The sequence below is a fragment of the Erpetoichthys calabaricus genome, chromosome 4, assembly GCF_900747795.2.
Source record: "Erpetoichthys calabaricus chromosome 4, fErpCal1.3, whole genome shotgun sequence".
Lineage (NCBI taxonomy): Eukaryota > Metazoa > Chordata > Cladistia > Polypteriformes > Polypteridae > Erpetoichthys > Erpetoichthys calabaricus.
This window is the reverse complement of record NC_041397.2, coordinates 276,016,368-276,030,485: the sequence shown is the minus strand read 5'-3', so window position 1 is coordinate 276,030,485 and position 14,118 is coordinate 276,016,368. Positions and strand designations below refer to the sequence as shown.

Below are 14,118 nucleotides of genomic sequence, written 5' to 3'. Positions count from 1 at the left end.
GCATTATCAGGTAGAATAACATGCTTCTCCTGTAGTATTCATAGGCTTTTAAGATACTTTTAATGAGATCCCAATCCCAACAAATATATCTGAGAAAAAGTTTTATTGCAGACAACTAAGAATTCTCATTCACACAAACAAGCCAAAAGAACAACACATAAAGTGTATCAATGAGATCTTTGTATTAAGAAAGACATTATTTTCCTCAGCTTTGCAAATTGAGTTAAGTCACTAAACAACATTACATCCAAGAAGAATTTAAAATGTACTTCTCTGTTTTACAGTATTATGCAAAAACAAATTAAATCTGATGCTCTTGCTGATAGATATATTATAATTCCAGACATCATATATTAAGATGCAGTGAAAATTCAGACAAAGTTGTACTCTGTGAGCAAAGATAATTGTTTGAATCGCCTCTGAATTTAATTAAGTTACTGCTATCAGATCTCTGAATCTCAAAGATTTTATGCAGTTAAATTTTAAGTTTTGCATAAGTGGCATATATACAGCTATATAATGTACCCAGCAAAAGTCTTGGGTCACCCAATAAAATTATTTTTAAGCTATTTTCCTGGGCAGTATCTACTTACTTGCTCACGACACATTATATGTCTTGTATTTTTAAAACAATTCAGTATGTTGTCTGCCATCCCTTAGAAAGCTTGTTACTTTCGTTCACCGTTTTTCAAATAGTCCGGTGATAAATTCTTCCACGCTTGACTCTTCTTCTAAATTTTCTGCTTTTGGCTCTTTTTCTTGTCCAAGCGATGAGATGCATTTTCCGTTATGGTGAGGTTGGACCTCACCAATCTAATGCTGTAGGTAAGTCTCAGTTATATTTGCACTGATGTTTTTACCATTAATTAATTTTCCTGAACATACAACACAATGAATCAATATGGAAAGGTTTCATGTGATGGGGTGTGGTGTACAAGTCAAGGGAGTTTATGCTTAAATTCTACAATGGATTGGTGAGGCCTCACCCAGAGTACCATATACAGTTTTCGTCTCGGTGATACAAAAAAGATATATCAGAGCTAGAGAAAGTGTAGGAGATAGCAACTAGGCTGATTCCAGGACTAGGAAGTATGAGATATGAGCAAAGATTCAAAGAGTTGGACCTTTTCAGTTTAGTCAGAGTATTTAAAATAATGAAAGAAATTAGTATAGTGCATTCCAGTTGTTATTTTAATGTAAATACTTCATCCCTAACCCGGGGACATAGTTGGAAGCATGTTAAGGACAGATTTCCCAGAAATTTTAGAAATGTGTCCTTCATGCAAATACCATAGACACATGGAATAAATTACTATGTATTGTGGTGGAGAGTAGGACTTTAGGGACCTTCAGATCTTCACTTGATGTTATTTTGGACAATCTAGGATGGAGGAGCTTGTCAGTTGAACAGCCTGTTCTCAACACTTAACTTTTTGACTATGAACTTTTTAATGTTTTTGGTTTTGATTCTGTTTTTTCTCTGTATTCACATATCAGCCTCCATCAGTCTTCTGATCACATATTTTGCCTGCTCCCTTCTATGTTTTTCACCATCATTATTTCTCTTTTTCGTCACCGGTATACCTTAACAATATTTCATTCAAAACTTTAAGTCCCTCGGGTGTTTATTGATATTTTAGGTATGGAAGCCACTTGAACAAGCTAAGCGATTCTGTCTAATAATGATATGTACTTTATAGGCATTACAATGTCATAAATCTTGACATGCTCGTTCTCATTGACGTTTAACAGCAAAGATCTGAAGCAACTGAAAAGAACAGAATTATCACCAACAAGTGCCAATGGGGATCAGAAATATCAAAGGTAATATGTCTAGTAATTTAAATGATACATGAGAAAAAGCAATGCAGAGTAATAAGAAATGAAAAAGAGAGAAGTTTACTTATTTTAAGAAACAAAAATAACACTTTTTTCAAAATTGTAATATCAAAAATGATTTCAAATTCATCTGTGCAGCAATTAGAACTAATCTATTAAATGAATGAGTTAACGATTTTAATCGATTAGGAAAAGTAAAAATGAAATACCACTAGACTAAATATTTATTGAAATTAAATAAAAGAATTTTGGTTCAAGTTCTTTTTCATGCTCTGACCACCTACGTTTTAATAATTATTTAATGAACGTCATGGTATTAAAATTTAAAGTTTCTATCCAATAGTTCTCAGTGCAATCCACAAGGAATGAGGTCTTATCAAATGAATGCACACAGTTGTTCCTATTTATTTATATCCCTCAGGGCCTACCTAAGGTAACTTATCATGATATATGACTTGAATACAATATAAAAAACTAAAAATGCTATTAATAAAGCATGCATAAAGTACTATCATGTAAATGAAACTTTTCAATTTAATTTAGCCTTTAGAAAATTCACTTTGTAATTCTGCTGACCTACCTTAATGCAAGTGTTGCTGTCAAACCGAAAAGACTTGGTCTGCCCATTTTCAAGATAAACCTTCAAAACATTTGGCATGAAAAGGAGAGAGTTGTCCTTCACTGTGTCCTGATAAAAAGAAAGGGATTTAAAAATTCATTAAACAAAACCAGTATTCTTTTTACGTATTCTACACACACATACACATATTCCGACTCTACCACATTAAAGTAATTTTCTGTTTCTAACTCCGCTTAATCCAGACCAGGGTCACAGGGAATTGAATGGAGATTATCTCAGTCAGCACAGGAACAAACCCTGGAGAGGGAGCCAGTCCATCGCAGGACAAACACACACACACACTTCCACGTGCCAAACACACACTAGGGCCAATTTAGCATCGCCAACAGCATATATTATATATGGTGTGCTTTCTTTCTTGTATTGTTCTTATTGAATGAATGACACTTTTACTAATGTATGTGCAGTCTGTTTCATTATACAGACCTACCCATGTTATGTCATTTGAGGCCCTTTTTCAGATGTCAATTACCATTTGTCTATTTAACTACAAGTACCTTGATGAGAATCAGATTTACTTTAAACACAACTCAAAGCACTGTAAGAAGATGTTGATTAAAAAAAGTAATTTCTAAAAACCAAACGACTACAAACCTTGCCTGGAAAGAGAGACCTGGACTAGGGAAACAAAGAGTAGCAGTGATGAAGAAAGGGAGGTGTGCTTCAGAAGGCCCAGATTCCCCTGAGGTAGGGCCTTATCGTGAATTTCAAATACCAGTAGGATGAACTGTCTTCTCTTTTTGGGAAAGCTGTAAGCCAGGGCACTGCACTCCACCCTTGTACTATAATCCATAAACTTAAACAAGTCATCCTTTTTTGAACCTGTCACTTTCAGTTTGATCTGCTTCACTTTAATTCAAGTTTTTTTTTTCCTTTTCTTTTTTACTTACAGAGAAGCCAATACATCACATTAAAATCTTGCATTTTATTCTACTGACAAGTTGTCAGATAAAGGAGCACTGGAGTCATCGTTTAGAAGAGTCCATTCTTCAGGCTGGCTGGCATGGCATTGACTCAGCTATTGAATGGCCGATAGTGGGAAGGTGGCTTTTTGGCCGAGGTCTCTAGGACTCTGACTGTGTCTAGCTTGTCTCTGACTCCTTTTCAACAATCTGGCTGTGGTTCTACAGTTCACTGATGAACAGATATTGATGTTTTTCATATATTTTAAATAGTTTCTACTTTGTTATAGATGTAGTTGAACAAACCTGTATCCTTATATGTGATAGTTGTGTATTTAGTGAGTGGTATAATCTATTTTTGCATTTTACCTTGAGAGTTGTTGTGTCGCTCGGTGCCTGCACTTAGTGAGGAGTGCTGTGCACGAACAAAGTAGTTTGTACTATAATATTATTTTTCTGAGGTGGCAACGTTAGATTGGACATCTAGCTCTGTGAAGGGGGTTACTTGTGTTCTGTTTTGTGTATTGTATTTACACCATGTTGACACCCATTGCACACCCAACCTTCCTGGAAGGGGTCTCTTTCAGAACTGCCTTTCCCAAGATTCCTTCCATTTTTCTTCCCTACAAGGGCTTTTTTGGGGGGGAGTTTACTTTTTGCCTTCTTAGAGAGTCAAGGGTGGGGATCTGTCAAAAAATATTGCCTGTTAAAGCCCATTGAAGCGTTCCTTGTGTGATTTTGGGCTCAACAAGAAATACATTGTTGTTGTTGAATGTTCTCATATTTTGCAGTCATCAGAGCCTAGCATGATTTTGCTATTGACTTGTGTGCTTACCAAAGATCAAAAGTTTTACTTTTCCTTGATGGACATATTACATACTGAGAGACGTTTGTTAGAGATTTCTTGAAGTTGAAGTAATAAAATATGGCACAAGAGTGACTGCAGACTTTAAATATACAGAACTTTTGCCAGTATTTCTTGAAATTCTCAAGGTAAACAGAACAGTGTAAATCCACATTTACTGATATGATTCAGATTTCTTCCTACACATCTGACAAAGATCAGATTTGGTATAAACACCCCAAAACCACATGATATCCCATTTTCTGAGATTAAATACAGCCTATTTTCATTTGTGGTACTGAATTACATTTTGTCCATATCCAATCTGAGTTTAAACAGTCAGACTGGATTTTCACTGAAGAATGTGGCTTGATTTTGTCATTTCACTGCAACATATTACATATTAAAAGGAAAGGAAAATGTGGGAAGAGACAATTGTAGAGATATTAAAATGTTATTTGTCTCATCTGAAACTTCACCACTGGGATTCATTAAAGCAGCTTAACAGTACAGTCCCACCACTCTTGACTCCTGTTGTGTATCCATATTCTTTTCTGAATTGAGGCCAAGGAAATTATGACAGAAAATGCTGAGGCATATAATGCTTTATTCCTTCTGTGCTGACTCAATATATTTAACACTTGAGACCTGCTTTTAATGTAGAAAACTGTGATTAAAATTAAAATGGAACTGCAAAGTTGCTTCTTTCTTTCTGAGACAAAAATACCACTCTGTAGAGTTCGCTGCATGGACTTTATTTTGGCTAGTTATTGTTTCTAAATTTCATGACATGTTTATATTGCATGTTGCTGTTTTATTTGTTGCTTTATTTTCTGGGGTTAAATAGGTTTCATTTTAACCATTTATAATGTTGGAGATGATTTTGTTAGGTGGGGGGACAATTAATGACGTTAGTGTTCAATATTTGCTGAATCCCTAAACCTCATTTTTCACATAATCACCATCAGGCAGTTATGAATATCTAATTGTGAATTTCAACAGTCTAAAAATGTGGGGTTTGCAAGAGATTCCTTAAAGGACTGCAGATCTAGTGTTTCTCTAAACTGAGTACAATATAAACCAAAGAAGGCTGAAACAGATATCTATAATGCAAGGGAGCAGCTGATAGGTGCAATCCTGCCTTAAGCAATGTTCTACACCAGGGGTCTCCAACACGTCGCTCGCGAGCTACCAGTAGCTCGCAACCCCTTTCCAAGTAACTCGCCAAAAGGCTAATGAATCCTACATAAATTTGAAAACTTGATTTGTCAAATTAGGGGTGGGCGATCTTTCCAAAAAATCATATCACAATCCTTTTAACACAAAATCACGATCCACAATCTGAATTGCAATCTATCTTTTCAATGTGGCATGCACTTAAGAGAATATCCGGACTCAGACTCATCAAGACCTAAGTAACACTTTATTTTAAATATCAAACAACGTTGAATTCAATTGTTCTCTCATTCGCTAGCTAAGCAGAGCTAAGTAACATGCCCCAAAGCTGGCGAGTGAGTGAGGAAGGCCCCGCCCCCCTCCCCTCTGCCCGCTGCGTCTCACTCGGATTCACACAAATAAATCGTTACCGCAAGCGAACTACGATACATAGCGAAATGACAGAAGTCACAAATTCAACTGGAATGTTCGAGCAAATTGTAGAAAAATAAACCTGATCTCGATCTGTTAAGTAGTTCTCTCGTGAAACGCGGACAGACATATATACAGACAGAGAGACATTGGATTTTATATATTATATATAGTAAACCTTCAAAATAATGTGCAGTTAAAGTCTCAACAGCATTCTCAGCATTTCTGGAGTTTAGTAGAGCCAGATAACTATAAGAATCTTCACCAAGCAGCTCTGAAAATGTCTGCTTTGTTTGGGTCTAAATACCTCTGTGAGTCTGCCTTTACTGACACGAATGTCATGAAATCAAAGTTTAGAACAAGACTGGCATTTAAATGACTCCATAAGAGTGAACCTAAGTGGCTACACTCCACCATACACCTCTCTTGTTGACTCCATGCAGTGCCAGTCATCTGACTAACTAAAAAACACATCACACATGCAACTGGACATGTGAATAAAGTGAAACAGTGACATGGAACAAAAGGACAAATGAATAAGTCATATCTGTGTATTTGGAATTGCATTGTTTTGACAGCATTCATGTTTTAAATCAATGGTGTGAGATACACTAGAAAATGCATACAGACATACAAAACGAACTTGCAGGTGAACTAAATATTTTTTGTGATGTGTTAATGCAAAATGTGAGTTGTGGACACCAACATTTTGTAAATATTCAGGCAAAACAAGCTTATTCAGCTTGTTTGGGTTGAAATAAGCTATGAGAATAAACGTTAGAAAACATGAGTAGCTCTCGGCCATTTTCATTTTGTAAAAGTAGCTCTCAAGTGAAAAAAGGTTGGAGACCCCTGTTCTACACTGATGTTGTATCTTACAGTAGGTGCAGAATGCTCTTCTTTTCCAGTAATCTCTGTCACCAAGCCCCTTGACAAAATTGAGATAGTACATTTGAAACAGAGTGCATTCCATAAATTAGAACTCCGTAGATAGTGGAGCTGTAGTTGCACCCATTGACACTGGCTATTGCTTTCTTTTAATGAATCTCCTGTGGTGAATTTCATATTTCATCAATTTCTTAAGCCTTCATTACATTTTCATAACTGACTGGCCACACCATTTCCCAAACAGATACCCAACCATTTAGATGTAGACATTTACTCTTGAAAACTGAAATCTGCATGCTTTAATGCACCCCTAAGTCATAAGGCATATTGTATAATAAACGTCCACAAACGGAAGTGTGTGTGTGTGTCTGTCTGTCACACGGAAGTACGAGGCTACAGCATGAAGGTCAAAGAGCCAGCAAGGTGACCCCAAGTTAACAAGTCAGAAGAAGAACGAAGTATGAGGCTACAGCAGGAAGCTGAATGAAAGTGACTCCGTTGCCAAAGTGAAACCGCTGAGGAAAGACAAACTTAGCTGCTAATACACAAGGGAGGCGAGCACATCGGCAAAACGAAACCTCAAAGGAGAGAGAAACTCGCTTAGCTGCTGGTAGACAAGGGGAGTGAGCATGTCCGCAAAACAAAATCTGCATTTCAATTTTTTTTCTGATGTTCAATAGTTTCTAGGATCTCAGGCTTTTTACAGCAAGAGCTTACACAGCTAGTATTGTATAATTGTGGAGTAAGCCATCAGATATATGATTCTTCTGACAGGCCCTTCAAGACTCTACTGAAATCATGTATTGAACAGTTCTGAATAGGGGACCAGAGTATTTCAAGATAAACCAGTGTAAACTTTTAAAGTAAAATCCTTGGATACTTATACTGAAAAATATCCAGTTGTTTGTCACATCCACATAACAAATGGATTAAGACAGTGAAATGCAATGGTTCTCAAAAATTCCTTTACAGATCTTACTCTCACAGAATAATAAACAAAAAAACAATCAAATACTCATTTTCAGTCCCAATTTTTCCAGGACTTGGAGGCTGGAGCAAATTTCTACAGCATCGGCCAAAGGGTCTGGCCAGTCTACATTCACCAATTAACTTAACCTGCACGTCTTTAAGATGACGGAACAAAAATGGAGTAACTGGAGAATGTTTAAATGCTACACAACTGCAACTCAGGACTTTTTTTTCATCTTGATAACCAGCCTTATAAACAAACAAATAAATAAATAAATAAATTTCACCATGATTCTGTGATTTTCAGGATGTTACAATAAGCTTTATTGTTTAAGTCTTGGGATTAAGTATGTCTTGCAAAAGTTCCCAATCATAGCCATTGAAATGGCTTTTTTATTTTAATTGGTTGAACTACACGTGTAGTCTGTAGGACAAAGTGGACATTGTGCATTCTGGTAGGTTTTATTGGCACACCAGGCCTGTTAAGGCAGCAGATTATGCAGACATCCTGCTGCACCATCCCCAACTTACATTCTAAACTAAGTGACTGAATTCCAGGTGGTACCAAGATCTATCTGGACTTCATCTGATAACAAAGATGTAAATCAGAGTTGCACTGACATATTTGCAGAAGGCACAAAATTAACTCAAGCGAGAACAAAGAGATGTAAATCAATGAATGATGACTGTCATGGACAGAAGAACTTGCTTAATGAGCAGGCCCTGATTTTGTAACTGAAAGTGACTTTAATCCAATCAAGAGAAGTTATACATTCCCTTAAAACTCTCTGCACTATCCTGAAAGGAATCTTGGGACACTCTTTGGCTCTCTCTGGTGGCTCTCTAAAATGACTGCTGAGGGAACTCCCACAGGAGCTCTGCTCTCACTTTCCTAATTAACTAAAATCCTCTGAAACCTGCTCGCTGAAACTAAAAAGCTAGGAGACACTCTTCCTAGGATAGCTGATCCAGACACTGTTCTAATTGTGAACCTCAGAGCTGAGATCCAGTTTGCCAAGCTAAACAGTGAGCCAGTCTTAAAGCTGAGAAGCAGCCATTACTTCAAGAAGGGATCTTCAGCATCTAAACTCCTGTGGCAGAAAGAGTAGTGCTTTTTCCTACGAAGTTGCAGACGACACAGCAAAAAGCTTAACTGAAAGTAGCACTGCAGACCACAGACAAAGGCTCATACAGAAAAGAGTGTGCTCCAATGCAATAAGAATCTTCCACTTGAACCTGGAGCAGCAACAAAACAACAACTCTACACAACATTGGACATCACCTTTAAAGACTTGGTATCGTAAAACTACTTATCTATGCCAAGATAAATTAGAATACTAAATTACCAGTTTTACTAGCATCTCTGTGTTATTTGTTTGTCTATCTAGTCTGTCTGCATCCTGTCTTATATGTCAACATATATATTGTGGCGGGATGCCTTGATGGTGGAAGAGAGACAATACCTCCCCTGAAATGAAAAAAGGCGACCCCCTGGATTGCATCAGGGCCATGGGCTAGGAGCTTGGAAGCTCAACCCTGCTGGGCGCCTGGGCAGTGTTGGAGCCTTGGACTGCAGCATTGCCGCAACACCTGGAAGTGCGGCCAGGAGAGGATCTGTATGCACCTGCAGTGTTTCCGGGTGCCCATGCAGCACTTCTGCCACACTATGTAGTGATACCGGATGATTGTCAGGGAGCACCTGGAGCGCTTCCGGGTGCAGTATAAAGGAGGCCCCCTCACTCCATTCAAGGAGTCAGAGTTGGGAGGTGGAGAACAAAGCTTGCAGGAGAGGAGTGGAGGCAGCAGAAGAAAACAGAGGAAAAAGAAAGCGGAAGGAAGAAGGGATTGAGCAAATATTGTGGGCGATTTGTGCACTGTGTGCTGTCTAAGGAAAAAAAGAAAGAAATAAAAGCATGTGTGCCTGGACTTGTGTTGTCACTGTGCCTGTCTGTGTCGGGGCTGACTTCCACAATATATATATATACATGGAAGGACCGGAAGAGGGGCATCAGGGCCATGGATTGGGAGCTTGGAAGCTCAACCCTGTTGGGGTCCGTAGCCACCACCAGCGGGCGCCTGGATGATCCTGGAGCCCTGGATGGCAGCACTTTGCCACACCTGGAAGTGCAGCCAGAAGAGGAATCAAATGCACTTGGAGTGCTACCGGGTGCCCATGCAGCACTTCTGCCACACCAGGAGGTGCTGCAGGAAGTTCATCAGGGCGCACCTGGAGCACATCCAGGTGCAACATAAAAGGGGCTGCCTCACTCCATTTGGGGAGCCAAAATCAGGAGGCAGAGGACTTAGCTTGCGAGCAGGGGAGAAGAGGCGGCAGAAGAATAGAGAAGAGAAGGAAAAGGAAAGTAAAAAGGACTGAGTTTATTGTGGTGGTTGGTGTATTGTGTATGTGTGCAGAAGAAAAATATTAAATAGAGTGTGCATTTGAACATTGTGTGTCCTTGGTGTCTGTCTTTAGCCGGGCCGGTCTTTCACAATATATATATCTTCTTCTTCTTTCGGCTGCTCCTGTTAGGGGTTGCCACAGTGGATCATCTGTCCTCTGTATCTTGTTCTGTTACACCCATCACCTGCATGTCCTCTCTCTGGCAGCTCTATCCTTAGCATCCTTCTCCCAATATACTCAGCATCTCTCCTCTGCACATGTCCAAACCAGCGCAATCTCACCTCTCTGAAATTGTCTCCCAAACGTCCAACTTTATCTGATCCTCTAATGTACTCATTTCTAATCCTTTCCATTCTTGTCACACCCAATGCAAATCTTAGCATCTTTAACTCTGCCACCTCCAGCTCTGTCTCTTGCTTTCTGGTCAGTGCCACCGTCTCCAACCCATATACCATAGCTGGTCTCACTGCCATCCTGCAGACCTTCCCTTTCACTCTTGCTGATATCCATCTGTCACAAATCACTCCTGACACTCTTCTCCACCCATTCCACCCTGCCTGAACTCTCTTCTCTTCCACAATCCCCATTACTCTGTACTGTTGATCCCAAGTATTTAAACTCATCCACCTTCGCCAACTCTACTCCCTGCATCCTCACCATTCCACTGACCTCCCTCTCATTTACACACATGTATTCTGTCTTGTTCCTACTGACCTTCATTCCTCTCCTCTCTAGAGCATATCTCCACCTCTCCAGGGTCTCCTCAACCTGCTCCCTACTATCGCTACAGATCACAATGTCATCAGCAAACATCATAGTCCACGGGGACTCCTGTCTAAACTCGTCTGTCAACCTGTCCATCACCATTGCAAATAAGAAAGGGCTCAGAGCCGATCCCTGATGTAATCCCACCTCCACCTTGAATGCATCCGTTACTTCTACCACAGACATCACCACGGTCACACTTCCCTCATACATATCCTGTACAACTCTTACATACTTCAACATCTTAAGATAACAATAAGATGCTGCAGATTTTCTATCAGACGGTTGTGGCGAGTGCCCTCTTCGACGCGGTAGTGTGCTGGGGAGGCAGCATAAAGAAGAGAGATGCCTCACACCTGTACAAACTGGTGAGGAAGGCAGGCTCTATTGTAGGCACGGAGCAGGACAGTTTGATATCCGTGGCAGAGCGACAGGCACTGAGCAGGCTTCTGTGAATCATGGAGAATCCACTGCATCCACTAAACAGTATCATCTCCAGACAGAGGAGCAGCTTCAGCGACAAACTGCTGTCACTGTCCTGCTCCACTGACAGACTGAGGAGATCGTTCTTCCCCCACAATATGCGACTCTTCAGTTCCACCCGGGGGGGTAAACGTTAACATTATTCAAAGTTATTGACTGTCTGTATACCTGCATTGTTATCACTCTTTAATTTAATATTTTCTTTATCAGTATGCTGCTGCTGGAGTATGTGAATTTCCCCTTGGGATTAATAAAGTATCTATCTATCTATCTATCTATCTATCTATCTATCTATCTATCTATCTATCTATCTATCTATCTATCTATCTATCTATCTATCTATCTATCTATCTATCTACTTCTCTGCCACTCCCGACTTCCTCATACAATACCACAACTCCTCTTGAAGCACCCTGTCATATGCTTTCTCCAGGTCCACAAAGATGCAATGCGACTCCTTCTGGCCTTCTCTGTACTTCTCCATCAACACCCTCAGAGCAAACATTGCATCTGTGGTGCTCTTTCTTAGCATGAAACCATACTGCTGCTCACTAATCATCACCTCACTTCTTAACCTAGCTTCCACTACTCTTTCCCATGACTTCATGTTGTGGCTCATCAATTTTATCCCCCTGTAGTTACTACAGTCCTGCACATCACCCTTATTCTTAAATATCGGCACCAGTACACTTCTTCTCCACTCCTCAGGCATCCTCTCACATTCCAAAATTCCATTAAACAATCTGGTTAAAAACTCCACTTCCATCTCTCCTAAACACCTCCATGCTTCCACAGGCATGTCATCTGGACCAACGGCTTTTCCATTCTTCATCCTCTTCATAGATGTCCTTACTTCCTCCTTGCTAATCTGTTGCACTTCCTGATTTACTATCTCCACATCATCTAACCTCTTCTCTCTCTTGTTCTTTTCATTCATCAGTCTCTCAAAGTACTCTATCCATCAGCTCAATACACTTTCCTCGCTTGTGAGTATGTTTCCATCTTTTTCCTTTATCACTCTAACCTGTTGCACATCTTTCCTAGCTCGGTCACTCTGTCTAGTCAATCGGTAAAGGTCCTTTTCTCCCTCCTTAGTGTCCAACCTCTCATACAACTTATCATATACCTTTTCTTTAGCCTTCCCCACCTCTCTCTTCGCCTTGTGCCTTATCTCCTTGTACTCTTGTCTACTTTCTGAATCTCTTTGACTATCCCACTTCTTCTTCACCATCCTCTTCTTCTGTATACTCTCCTGTACTTCCCCATTCCACCACCAGGTTTCTTTTTCCTCCTTCCTCTGTCCAGATGTCATGCCAAGCACCCTTCTTACTGTCACCCTTACTACATCTGCTGTTGTTTCCCAGCTGTCTGGTAACTCTTCACTACCACCCAGTGACTGTCTCATCTCCTCCCTAAACTCAACCTTGCAGTCTTCCTTTTTCAACTTCCATCATTTGATCCTTGGCTCCACCCTCACTCTCTTCCTCTTCTTGATCTCCAACATCATCCTACAGGCCACCATCCTATGCTGCTGTGTACTTCAGGTACACTTTCCCCTGCCACCACTTTGCAGTCTTCAATTTCCTTCAGATTGACTCTTCTGCATAGGATGTCATCTACCTGTGTGCATCTTCCTCCACTCTATGTTCCTCCCTCTTCTTAAAATATGTATTCACCACAGCCATGTCCATCCTTTTGGCAAAATCCCACTATCCTCTGACATTCATTCCTCTCCGTGAAACCATACCTACCCATCACCTCCTCGTCTCCTCTGTTCTGTATATATATGCAGTTATCATATTTCTATAATTCTCCAAAGACAAAACTGATAATTAATTAACCAAATTAAAATTAATCTTCCCAATTCTAACAAAGCTTTGCTTTCATTTGATTTCTACCCAACCCCACTCCCTTCTCTCAAAACTAAACAAACATATTTTTCTACTCAGTTCCACTTTGGATGACATGGCTGTGATGCCCATGCAGAGTTGCCATGGTGTCCATCATTGTACATTTTGTAGAAATTAAGCAATTAGCATGTGATTACAAGGTGTTATATTTTTAAGGTGTTGGTTTTATCGTTTAAAGTAATGGGCATCAATCAAACACCTCTAATTAAAAAACAGAAAAAGCAATCTGTGTATATTTAATGAACACATAAAAGGACAGAAAATTAACAGCCACATCCTTTTCATATTTTCATGTCTATTTGTACCCAGACTGAAAATTTAATGTGGAAATGCTTCTGCTGTTTATTCATTTATTTCTATTTCCTTTCAACCTGGACTACTCCATTTCACAGATGTGGGAAGATGGACTCTATTCAGGAGCATTAGACACAACCAATTTGTTCCTTTACCCACTCCTAAATCCCCAACCTGCGTGTTTGAGGATATGGAATAAATCAATTAACGTTCACTTTCTGTAAGCCATTTCACAATATCCTATCACAAGCCACATAACAAAGCAGTAAACTAAAGTTCAAGAATGCAAATGTATAATTGCCATAGGAAGGTCATCTATTTAGCTATGCCCATCTGCATCAGGAGGTCTAAGGATTTAAATTGTACTGCTTTGACTCTAGATGTGCATTATGGTCTTTTCAAAACCCGTCAAGAAAACAGCAACCTAGGACCATAACATTTCTTGATCAACACATCTTTATTTTTTTTATTTTTTTATTTTGATACACTAATTGCAAATATTTTCCCCTTGACTAGGGCTCTCTATCCCATATTTAATAGGTGGCATGTGCACGAGTGAAAACTGTAGAAAGGCACATCTCCCATGATAATGA

General features: G+C 39.5%; 1 protein-coding gene across 7 annotated transcripts in view; it reads right to left on the bottom strand.

Annotated features, from left to right (window-relative positions):
* The window catches only part of frmpd4 (FERM and PDZ domain containing 4), an 821,848-nt gene that overhangs the window by 71,645 nt on the left and 736,085 nt on the right, over window positions 1–14,118 (bottom strand). For all 7 annotated transcript variants that reach the window (XM_051925673.1, XM_051925669.1, XM_051925670.1 and 4 more), the window contains one exon: window positions 2,420–2,527. In XM_051925673.1, coding sequence (XP_051781633.1) covers window positions 2,420–2,527 — 108 coding nt within the window. The remainder of the gene's footprint in view (window positions 1–2,419; window positions 2,528–14,118) is intronic.